This window comes from Streptopelia decaocto (assembly GCF_964273445.1).
Source record: "Streptopelia decaocto genome assembly, chromosome: 1".
In the NCBI taxonomy this organism is placed as follows: Eukaryota; Metazoa; Chordata; class Aves; order Columbiformes; family Columbidae; genus Streptopelia; species Streptopelia decaocto.
In genome coordinates, this window is record NC_138663.1 from 46,421,519 (window position 1) to 46,433,400 (window position 11,882).

Consider the following 11,882-nt stretch of genomic DNA (forward strand, 5'->3'; position numbering starts at 1 on the left):
TTATAATACAGTGTGTAAACAAGGAAACATTTACCCACTTAAACACAGTAGCAGCAGCAGATGGAGAACGGAACTGCCGCACTCAGCTTACCTTCAGTAATTGTCCATCGTCTGTTCCCAAAAAGAGAACTATCTGATTCATAACAACTGTGCCATAAACAGCCACTAATCCAGAGTGAATCAAGGTAGGTAATTTCTTGATTGATCGTGCCTCCTGAAAATCAGATATAAGAGAAAGCTATTACAAAATCATTCACCTATACAGTAAAACGTTAAGAAAGAGAGGACTTTCACAGAGATCTCAGCTTTAGACAACACTTCAGGTAACATTTTAATTCTGACATAATTTCAGAGCAATATATCATTGGAAATCGCATATGAAACGTGACTACTGCTTTTTTATACATGGCAACTGGTCACGTCTGTGATAGAGATTTCATCTACTGCCGCTAAATCACTGACCTCAGTAGGACACAGACTTGGCCTAACAGCAGCATGTTACTTTGCAGAAGAATCTCTCCTTTTTGGAACATAATGCCTTGGGCTCATTGTGAATTTCCAGGTCTTCCCAATGAAGCCATGATTTGCCATCACCTGGCTGCACCTACCACGAGGGCTACAGATACATTCAGCCACCCCTTTTAGAGGCATGCAAATATTCTGCAGAAAGGAGGCCCTTCAGACACACAGACTTTTTTTGTGTGTTTATATGTCAGAAAATGAGGAGCTTCATCCTCCCCTTTCTGGTTTCCTGCTTTACACTAAAGGAAGTTGAGACTTGCATACTAGACAAATATAAAAACGAGATAAAGCAGCATAAAGTTCATGTCAGGGAGAACATAAATGTACCTGTGTGAACTTTATAATCAAGATGTCACCTACAATTCTGGAGGAAGTTAAGTGACAAACACGTGTCAGCAGCTCACAAAAGAAAACATCATGCAGGAAATCCCTGTATCTTGTGGAAGTAAAAACAAAACCAAATAACTCTGACTGTAGACAATCAAGTGCAGAAAGGAAGCCCTGATGTGAGAGAATAAGGTCATTCACAAGGTGAGAGATGGCCGCTGCCCCACACTCTGCACAAGCCCAGATCTCTCCCTAGCAAGCAGCACCTCCATTTTGCAGTCCTGTCATTGCTTTAAGTCAAACCTCCGTGGCAGATGCTGCCAAAGGTGTGATCTCACCTGCTCTCCAAACAGGTCCAACCCCAGCCAAGTTCTACCTCCCCTTCCCTTCTATTAGTATCATGCTTTCAAGTGAGCTTGGTTAAGGAAATCATGTGCCTAGAAGAGGTCTGTAAATCCACCTACCTACCTAAATTTTAATTTGAGTCATTCTCCTCATCACATGAACATGTGGCTGCACAGATGTCAGTGCTGGCACAAAAGACCAGCAGGCACAGGAAGGTGGAGGAAGAGGTCAGGTAGGACCACGTCCTTGGGAACAAGCCCCATAGCTCAGCTTACAAAGCTCTGCATCTCAGCTTCAAGGATGGATTCCTAAACCCACTGGAACCCTGTGAGTACAAGGAACTATTTTGCTTTAATGCACAAGTCAAAGTGTGAGAATGGACCATTAAAACTGACATTTTGCAGAAAGGTGAAGGCATTTCTCAAAGTTATGAAGCGAAACCATAACACAGTAACAGCTGAATTCAACTCTTGCATGCTAGGATGCTGACTTAACCCCAAAAAGTCTTTCCATATAGAATTTTTTTTTTGAGAACTGCAATCCTAAGTCAATTAAAATCTTTTTCAGTCATCTAAATTATTTTAATTAGCTTGCAACAACAGCCACTTGGAGTAAAAGAAGACTTTTTCTTGCAGCAGGAAGAAGACACAGGAACTGTCATGTCCTGGCACAGAACTTCAGTAAAACCCACTTAGGCATGAGAGTCCAGTACCATGGAGCTCTGTTTTAGATATAGAGGGTGAAAAAGTGATTGCAAACACTTCAAGGTAGAAAAAGTTAACTCATTTTTTCATTTGATCAGAAGCTAACAAAACTCCAGCACTGGTGCACACAATGAGCCTTCACTCAGGTTGAGGAGTGAGGAGGTGAAGCTTTCATTTCCACCAGAATTAATACTTTGTTTTGTTTTTTTCTGCAGTGCACTTAATAGTAGTGCAAGGAAAACAAACCACCCTAGGTTCCTTGCAGACTCTGTACAACAAGATCACAGAAGAGGGGAGGACTCATCCAGTCTCTGTAAAGCTTTGCTGCCAGATTTTATTTTGACCCACATACTAGTAAAGGAACTAGTGTCTTATCAGTGCATCTTCCTCATGTGACTGAAGAACCAGTACTGACACATGGATAAGCCTCCTCCCCTCCCTCTGCTTGCTAGAGGGAGGGTCGATGTGACATTGAGCTAATACAGATATGAAGAGGGGAAATTTAGACGGTGGGCAGTCGCAACAAAAATTGCCTTCTCTCCTTTGCAACCTATTTCTCCAGCTTGCCCATTCCCTCCAGGGTGCAGCTGCTGTTTTCGCCCTTCTGTCAGCCCTTTTCCATGTGCATTTATTTTTTTAACAAGCCCTTTTACCTCTTCCACTGTGACTAATGGGGTTACAGCACTGTAGGGCCTTCCCAAGCTTTTCCTTTCACAGCTAAATCCACCCTTGAAATGCATTTACAGTCTAAACTTCCTTTATACTTGAAGAGTCACCCATCTCCACAATCATCTATCTGTCTACCCTGTAACATTTTCAGGGTCATACAAAAACAAGAGAAGTGAAAGAAAAGACAATATTGCTCTAGAAGACCATTCTTTTTTTAACTATTCAGTTTCACCCTCTGTTCTATTCCACGGTCCCCCAAAATCTTCACTTGCACAGGTAAGCCTAAAGATCTGTTGAATTAACTGGCATTTTGCTTTTAAGTTCACCCCCCTATAATGTTTGGTTATTGGTGCGAAAGGTATTTATACTCATTTTCTGTGTTGCATCTCAGTTTCAGATTTATCTCCGTATGATTCCAGCTGCAGCAACCCTATTCACACTTCTACTTTCTGTCTTGATTTACTCCTGATTATTTTATATCACATGTCCCAGAGAGATGGACAGCATTTTTAGCTCACACAGCACTCAACATATTGCAGCTGGCCAAAAAGTAAAATGTCTGAGCATTCAGAGTGAATGAACAGATGCAGCTATACATAAGGATACAAAACTTGCAAGCAGCATATAGCAATAGTCAACACTGGAACAATACATTGATGTTTTTCCTAGAAAAAAACTTCTGAGACCTCATTGTTTCTTAACTTCACCACCCTTCAACCTCCTGCATCAATTTTAATTATATCAGAGGGTAACAAACTTAAATATAGGTGCATGCAGCAAAACTTTTTTAAGGCTAAGGAATTAGGAGATGAACTGTTCCAAAATTTAATTTCCATGAGGTGTTTTAATTTGTGTACTGCACAGTAATGCTGTGCGGACAAACCATCCCAGGTGAGCAGACTGCAAAAAATCAGGGAGGATGAGCAGGAAATGAGAGGGGTCTTCACAGAGACCTTGCAGAGGCAAGATTCTGAGCCTCAAGACACAAGGCAACAGCCACAGTCAGAGGCTTTGCTTGAGCAAGGGGTTGGTGGAGACTCCTGAGATAGTGGGAGGCTAGAAATTTGTGACTATACAGCAGCAGAAATGCTCCTTCTCCTCTGCCTTTCAGATCTGAGTTTGCAGAATTGATAAAGTGTCCTAATAACCAGTGAGGGAGAACAGGCTCCATTAAGGAAGATTTTTAAACCAACTGAGCTTGAACAGAAGATCAGCAGAAAGCAAGAGAAGTTCTTTGTTTGGTTTTGTTTTTCTTTTTTAGGGCCTCAAATCCACCACATTGCAGAGACACTGCCAATGATTTTCCATACATTGGACCGTTACCCATTGTTGCATATCTTTGTAGACACCACAGGCACTACCTAGTGCAGATCAGGACTACAGAGCTCTGGGAGCAAAGTGAAGGAGATGGAACCCCAGATTTTGTCAATCCTATGAAGTCAGTGAAGGGTGATGCTCTTCCAGATTTGCTACTCACAAACAAGGAAGAACTGACTGGAGATGTGATAATCAATGGCAGCCTTCACTGTAGTAACTATGAAATAACTTGGGTTTAGAATCCTGAGGGCGGTGAGGAAAAAACAGCAGTGTACAGAGCTGGAGAACAGGCTTCAGCTTGTTCAGGGAACTGGTTAGTGGGATCCCCTGAGAGGCAGATTTGAAGGCAAATGGAGCTCAGGAAAGCCACCAGGTCTTTCAGGACAACCTCCTTCAAACACAAAACTCAGGAAAACAAGCAGACTTATCAGGAGATGGCCTCTAGCTAAGCAGGGAAGTCATGATAGAACTACAATGCAGAAAAAATGTATAAAGGAGGTGGAAGCAGGAACAAGTGACTAAGGAAGACCTGCCTGGATAGGTAGGGTTTGGTGTTAGGAAAGCCCAAGCCCACCTCGTTTTGAAACTGGCAAGGGATATTATGGGCAACAAGAAGAGCTTCTACCACCACATTAGCAATAAAGGAATAAACAATGAAAATGTGCAGCAGCAGCTGCTGAACAGGTCTGGTCATTTACTGCCAGTGGATGCAGACAAGGCTCTGGACTTCACTGGCAAGGTCATGCAGTCCTTTGTACCTACAGAGTTTAAGAAGGAGAGGAACAATCAGTACTGGAAGAGGATTAAGCCAGGGATCTCTTAAGAAATCTCAGCTTGTAGAAGTCCACGGGTGGGGCAGATGGGATCTGCAGGAAGATGCTGAGACACTGTCTGATGACACTGCAAGGCCATTCTCACATATTTCAAAAGTTTTGGAGATCATGTGAAGTCTGCAAACTGAATAAAGGCAAGTACTGCACCCATCTTCAAAAAAAGACAAAAATGACCTGAGGAACTACACTTTGATCAGTCTCACATTTTCTCTGGGAAAATCATGGAGCAAATCCTCTTGGAAACCATTTCTGGGCACAAGAAGAAGAAGCAGCAGCAAGTGACTGGGAAAAGCCAGCACCAGGGGTATATCATGCCTGACCATTTCAGAAGGACCAGAGAAAGGAAGCCAGGCTCCTGATTGAGGCATATACAGGACAAGGGGTAATGATACAGCTGAAACAGGGTGGGTTTCTAGTGGACAAGGGATTAAAGAACAAACATCCCTATGAGGACAATTAAGCAGGTCAAGTTGTCCAGAGAGGTTTTGGAGTCTCCATCCCTGCTGGTTTCAAGATCTGACAGGACAAAGTCCAGAGCAACCTTGTCTGATCTCAGAGCTGACCTTGCTGTGAGCAGCAGGGCTGGACTGGTGACCTCTTCTGAGGTTCCTTCCAATATGAATGACTTTGTGATCCCAAGAGAGCAAATCCACTGCTCAAAAGCCCCCAGCTCTCAAAAATTTCCACTAAGAAAACCTAGTGAAGCCAGATGACTAAAACCAACTCTTCTTCTTCCAGACAGTGTGAGAGTTTAAAAGTCTCCCATGGCTTACCTCCCACATCAAACAGGGATGAACTGAAAACTCTGTGTAACTGGACAGAAATATTCACTCCAGAAATATTCACTCTAGAAATCTATCAAACATCAGATTAAATACAAGCAGTCTGGTAATACACCGGAGATGACTTTACTACTAGAACATTAATTACGGGATCAATTTTGATACCAAATGATATTTAGAAGTCTGTAATTCTTTCCTTAAATAAGAGACCATGAATCATTTTGGAATGAGTTACCACACAAATTCAAATGTCATTCCTGCAAATTAATAGCCATGATGAAACTGATGTGACTCCGTTGACTTCAAAATCTCATTTCAGTAGAGCTATACCAGCTAAGATTTGTCCTAGCATTCCAAATTATGCTTGACAAATTAAGGGGCATATACCAACCTACATATTTATCACCTACTAAAAAAAGCAAAAATTCAAAGAACAGACTGTTATATTACTTTACTTGCATTAAAGAGCAGATGAAAATCCAACCGAGATAGTTTATAATTTAGTAACTATCACAGCTACTTAGCCTTTGCACATCATAAAATAAACACCTCAATATAAACTACAGTAACTTTTCTTTGTCTTACAGGTATATAGCTATATACTTTTTTTATATATATAATTTATTTTCTCCCTGAAAAATTGCAGAATCCTTTCCTTCCCATGCACATTTTTTTAATGGCAAAACTAATTTCCAGATTTGTCATTGTGGTTTGGTAACATCCTACAACTCTCTCCTGTTCATGTTCTCTAATTTGAGCACTTCTCCTACTCATCTGCTTGGCTGTAATCCACAAGATCCTGGGATCTCTGTGAGAGATCTGAGATTATAGAAGCTCCCATTCAGCCATGGAACAACAGAAAAAAAGCATTTCTTCAAGTTCACTGGCTCTGGGAGCAAATTTGTGACAAATTCCAGTATTCCTCCTATGCATTGGCTAAGGAGGTTCGATTTCAAAATTGTGATGCACCAAAAATGTTTGCTAGTGCTCAGTCAGGTTTCTGAAGAGAAATGGAAATTGACAAAGTCACGTTTATTTACTAAGGAAATTGTCAAGAAGATGCACTTACGTACACAAAGGTTATGCTAAAGTCCATTAATGCATACACCTCAACACTGTGATCAGAGGAAAACAAGGTGAATATAAAACTGCAAAATGTTTTCAGAGCAGTTTCATCTAAGATACCACTTGCCTCTTGCTAGTTAGGGATTATGTCTCTGTGAATCCAGTATCATTTATGTCCAAAATAAACAGATCCAACTAGGATAAAATGCTTTGTGCGCACTACTGCACAAAACAAACCCAGAATTAGCTAGTCCTCATAAGAAGCAATTCCCCAGAATTTGTAGCAGTCACATACTTTAATGTTGGTAAGCAAATATCTTAAAAATTACTAATTTCCAAAGTCAGACTCAAATCCAAAATTAAAACCTAATGCAAATGTCAACTTTGGCCTAAGTAGCAATGCGAGGCTAAAGAGATTACACACCTACAATGAGTTTCCACAGGATGCAGAGCAATTTGGTTACAATGCACTGAAGTGCTCCAGTTCATGCTTAATTTTAAAAGCATGGGCATGAAGATGATGGAACTACTTATATACCTAATGTTAAATATGCCCTTAAGTGCTTTGCTGGGTTAGGGCCAGAAAGCTCAGTACCTTACAGGAATGAGTTTAGAGTAGAACATGCAGGAGGAGCACAGCAGGGAATTCAGGACCACAGATACCTCAGGCCAGGTCCCTCGCGCAGTGAACTATTGGGAAGCACGGTGCCAACGTACCACAAATACAAGCAGCTGTGTGAGTGCAGACAGGTAAGTGGATGTCTTGCCTAAAGGCAACCAGAATAATTACAGAAATCTGAAGAATGACAAGATCAGAAGGAAAACAAACTGCTGCTGCTCCCTAATGTATACTCAATTGTATTCCTGCAGTGAAAAAAAATATATTTTCAACTCCTACACAAACTGACAGTCCATGTCCATGATCCATGTACCTCATCACACCTGAGCTCCAGAATTCAAGTGTACCCAGCAAAGAAGCCTTAAGACCCACTGCACGCTACAACACACAGTATCTGCAACAGAAATGTCAGGCTGGCATTCTGCATGGTCCACCCACCACAAATCACCACAAATACTATACAGGCCTTGCACTCCAGGCAACCATAACACTGTGACACATTCACTGGCTCAGTACCAACACTGTCTTTAAAAGATCCGTCTTCAAAGCTCACCTTAAGTACTGTTGCTTGCTGCCATTCCTACACATTGTACTACAAGTTACCCATGATAGCTCTGTTCTAGAAGGTGCTACTTTTTGGCCAGAGCCACCACCAGCTACTGCACACACTTCTCCTACAAGCTGCATTCTGATGTACGCGTTGTGCATCATCTTCCTGCCAGTTCTGAAGCCTGTGAGATTCTGAGTGCAAAAGCAGCATGTTCCATGTTTGCAGGGACTCCCATGATTTGGTGAGAGACAGTAGAAGGATCTGGACTAAAACAACCCAGAAGCAGCAGCATATGGGCCTGTCATCTCCAAACTTACTCTGCAATAGCCTAGTCTAACCTTCTGTAGTATAAAAAAACACATTAAAGCTGAACTACATGTATTTATTTCTATGTTTATACATCATAAGCACATATAATTAGCTTAAAAATTGAGCATAATCAACCATGTGATGTTACAGGTCATATTATTACACAACACCCAGATGTCCTGCTATCTCACAAAATATTAAAATGCCACTTTCCTGTCAGTGGAAAACTGTATATATTGTTGTGCCAAAATATGATTAATAACATCACCATGGTTAGGGACATAATGTTAAGCAAACAATCCTTTTAATAATTTTTAAAGTTGGAATTCTTCAGCATTGTACCCAAATATAATCTACATGCTGTCCAGGGAGGTGTGGGGTTTTTTCTGCTTTGCAGGCTCAGAAGGCACCTTGCAAAGAAACTCCATGAATAATTAAGACCAAGGAATCCAACTCACAAATAGGTATTCAGAGATGAGGATGAGACTTCAAATTCATTCGGCAATTTTGCCTTCTGAGAGCACAGAAATCATGCAATAAGCTATAAACTGGCACTGGAAATCAAAGGATTGGCTCCAGCCCTGTTGCGAGAGTTTCAGTATTTACTTCAGCACAGTTCTGTCACCCACATATGGGGTTCTCATTCATAACTTTGTGTTCTAACACTGGCAACAGTCAGTAGGGAGAGGAGTAGACTGAATCACATGTGCCCCCTGGTAGTTGTATTCGGAAGGATCTCAGCACTGCACTCTGCTATGGGCTAGATTTCGGAAGCCAAGGAGCGACAGTAAATCTACTGCACTTCTTTCAAGGAATTTCCAACAAACTCCCATCATAACACCGTGAGGATTGACGGGTTAAGCTGAAAAGTCCCTGAATGGTGAGGGAGCTGCAAAAGGCCGGGGCTTGCTTTATGATGGCTTGCTTGATCCCCAGCAGTTGTCCCTGATACTTCTCAGTATCCAACGCCTTTAAGTCACTTAGAAGTCTTTTCAGAGCTGTGGCAAAAGGAACAATTTTGCCACAGCTCTGAAAAGACTTCTAAGTGTGACTTAAAGGCATGGATAGGCCTTGCAGAAGCACCTTATTCTCCTGAATTACATCTTTAGCTTCTTGAATTTCATTTCAACTTAGTTCCTTTCTTTACTATCTACCACGGCCACAGCAAAGCCAGTAGCTTTGCCCACCCTGCCCTCCGTGTGCACAGCTCACCCACAAAAGGAGGAAGGATCTGAAGAGAGAGTGTTAGAGAAGTAGGTGACCAGGGGATCTCCATGGGATACCACTGCCTGTTAAAATGTAACCACCGCAACAACAAAGACACATTGCCTATTGCTGTCTGCTGCGCACACGGGTTTGGGGGGATGGCTGTCAGCCCTCCTAATCGAGGCCAATCCTGGGAGGTTTGGGAAACACCTACCACTGAACAAGCAACCATAAATTACTAGTGAGCAAAGGGGCTAACAACACACACAGCCCAGTGCATAGGAGTCAATCTGATGGGCTTTTTTTTTCATTTCTGATGTAGCTGCAATGACATGAGATGTGAATGCACACAATATGGTAGGAGATGCTTTATCTAAGCTGTATGGAAAACACAATGAAGTACGACTAAACCTTGACAGAAAAGGGTGCATTGAGTGAGGAGCCCAAGACTCAGGTCTGACCCAAGGTGCCCTCAGGTGTTCCCAGAGACATGTCTTTCCTGAGATGAAGGTGGGAAGGATACTCCAGAATCTGGTAAGGGATCAGATTTTCAGAAACAAAGTGCTGAGGAAATCATTAGGGCTGATGGAGCCAGGGCTGATGTGCAAAGCCTGGCATGTCCCTGAAATTCTCCACCAACTTCACATGCCTCCAGGTCAGGGACACCCCGTGAGTCATGCACAGTGACACCAGCCACACCAACAACAGTGTCAACAATGGCGTGCAGAAAGAAAACTTAGCAAAATGATGCCCAGACTTACACAGCTCTTCCCATTCATGATGAAGTGTGTGGACGCACAGGCTTGCTCGTTCATCTCCTCCATCCCGAAGATGCAGACAGCGGTGGCATTCCAGGCCCTGGTGCTGTGGCTGTGGTTGAAAACACCCACCCACCAGCCCTGATCGCCCTGGCGAACAAGGCTGGAGGAAACGATAAGGCTCCTGCACCCGCAGTCCAAATACACGTGCCCTTGCAAAGTAAGGCCACCCTCTGAGGGGTGCAGCTGGTGCAGGACAGCCATGCTCGGTGGCTCCGTATCTTTGCCCAACCTGGCCTTCAACCTGTAGTAGGGAAAGAAGAGGTGGTCTCCCCACTGGAGCGCGTCAACAAAGTGCAAAGGCTCCTCCTTGCGCTTGATGATACCCAGCTCCTCTTTGGACTCCAGGTTGCCAATGCTGCGCACCGTGATGACAGTGGCCTCGTCGGACTGGGAGGGCTCACAACCCTGATGGATCCCATAGGCGCCAGCCGAGTAGGTGGCCGCCACAGCCAGGTACCAGGCGCCAGCCAGCTGGAAGACAACACCGGCGGTGGAGCCGTCGGGCAGGCAGCTGACCACCTCGCTGCGGTTCAGGCGCTGCCGGTAGGCCGGCTGCTCCCACACCTGGCAGGTGCCGTCCTTCTGGGTCCAGCCGGCCAGCAGGACGCCCTTCCCGCCGGCTTCCTCGTAGGGCAGCAGCAGGTTGCTCCGCATGCCGGGGGGCTCCCCGCAGCCCTGCCCCGCGGCCGCCGGCACCACGCGGCGGCGGGGTCGCAGCTCGGGCCGCAGCTCGTAGAGGCAGCTGCCGCCCGCCACCAGCACGCCGCCGCCGCTCACCTCGATGTTGTCGATGCGGGCCCCCGGCAGCTCGAAGCTCTGGGGGCCGCCGGCGCCCGCCAGCGCCGCCAGCAGGGGCAGCGCCCAGCTGAGGGCGGGCGGCGGTGCCGCCATGGGCGCGGGCTCGGCTCGGCGCCGCGGGGCGCCTCAGGCGGCGGCGGGCGGCGGGCGCTGCTGCGCCATGCTGCGCGGAGGGGCCGGGCGCTGCCGCTGCCGCCGCCGCTTCTCCCTCCGCCGCGGCCGGGCTGTGCGCGGGCGGGGAGTTCCTCTTTCGGGGCGGGGAGGAGGGGGTGCCTGTACGGGAGAGGTGGGCCGGGCTCCTCCGGGAGGGCTGCCGAGCCACCTCGCCGCCGTGCGCCGCCGCGCCCCCTCCGCCCCCCGGCCCCGCCGGCCCGCCTCGCCGCGGACGGGGGGAGCGGCGGCGCCGCGGGAGCCCACCTCGGCCGCTGGGCTGCGGGAGGTCGGGGCTGGGGGCGGGACGCGGAGAGGGGCGAGACCCGCCTGGCCGCCCGCCGGGGCTAGCGGTACCCTCCGCACCTCCCCCGGCGGCGGCCAGCCCCCGGTCCCCCACGGGGACCCCTCCGGGGCAGGGCGGCTCCCGCACACCGCGCTCCGCTTCGCTCTCTGCCCGCCCGGAGCCCCGCGGCGGGCACCGTGCGGGCAGCGGGCGGGGCAGGGAGGCAGCGCGGCTGGGGGTGCGGGCGCTGAGCGGGGGCAGGAGGTCCGGTGCTGGCGGTGGGCGCAGGGGCCGGGTCTGCCTGGCACCGGCTCTGCACGTTGCCAGCTTGGAAACACGCCGCACGGCCGTCCTGCTAAACAGCATCCCGGTAGCCCAGTCCGGTCGCTGCCACCGTTGAGCGGGAAGATTGAGGTGTCAGATTAGTTAGAAATCTTCACGGTCTTGCCTGAGGCAGAACAAAGGCTTCAGGCTTTCTCCCGAGTTCGGCAGGGTGGACAAAAAGCCCTGAGCTCACCAGCTGTGCTGCTGCGAGATGGACACCCTTCCAACACCTTCTCGGGGGCAGCACGGGCTGTG

The 11,882-nt window shown here is 46.8% G+C and overlaps 1 protein-coding gene across 2 annotated transcripts in view; it reads right to left on the reverse strand.

Annotated features, from left to right (window-relative positions):
* Positions 1-11,224, reverse strand: part of PLXNC1 (plexin C1) — a 71,362-nt gene extending 60,138 nt beyond the window's left edge. The window contains exons 1-2 of one of the 2 annotated variants that reach the window (XM_082075976.1): positions 10,010-11,224; positions 92-214 (exon numbers count right to left, since the gene is read on the reverse strand). In XM_082075976.1, coding sequence (XP_081932102.1) covers positions 92-214; positions 10,010-10,960 — 1,074 coding nt within the window. In that variant the 5' untranslated portion in view covers positions 10,961-11,224. The remainder of the gene's footprint in view (positions 1-91; positions 215-10,009) is intronic. The other variant, XM_082075975.1, reaches the window with a different exon arrangement.
* Positions 11,225-11,882: the final 658 nt, after the last annotated feature.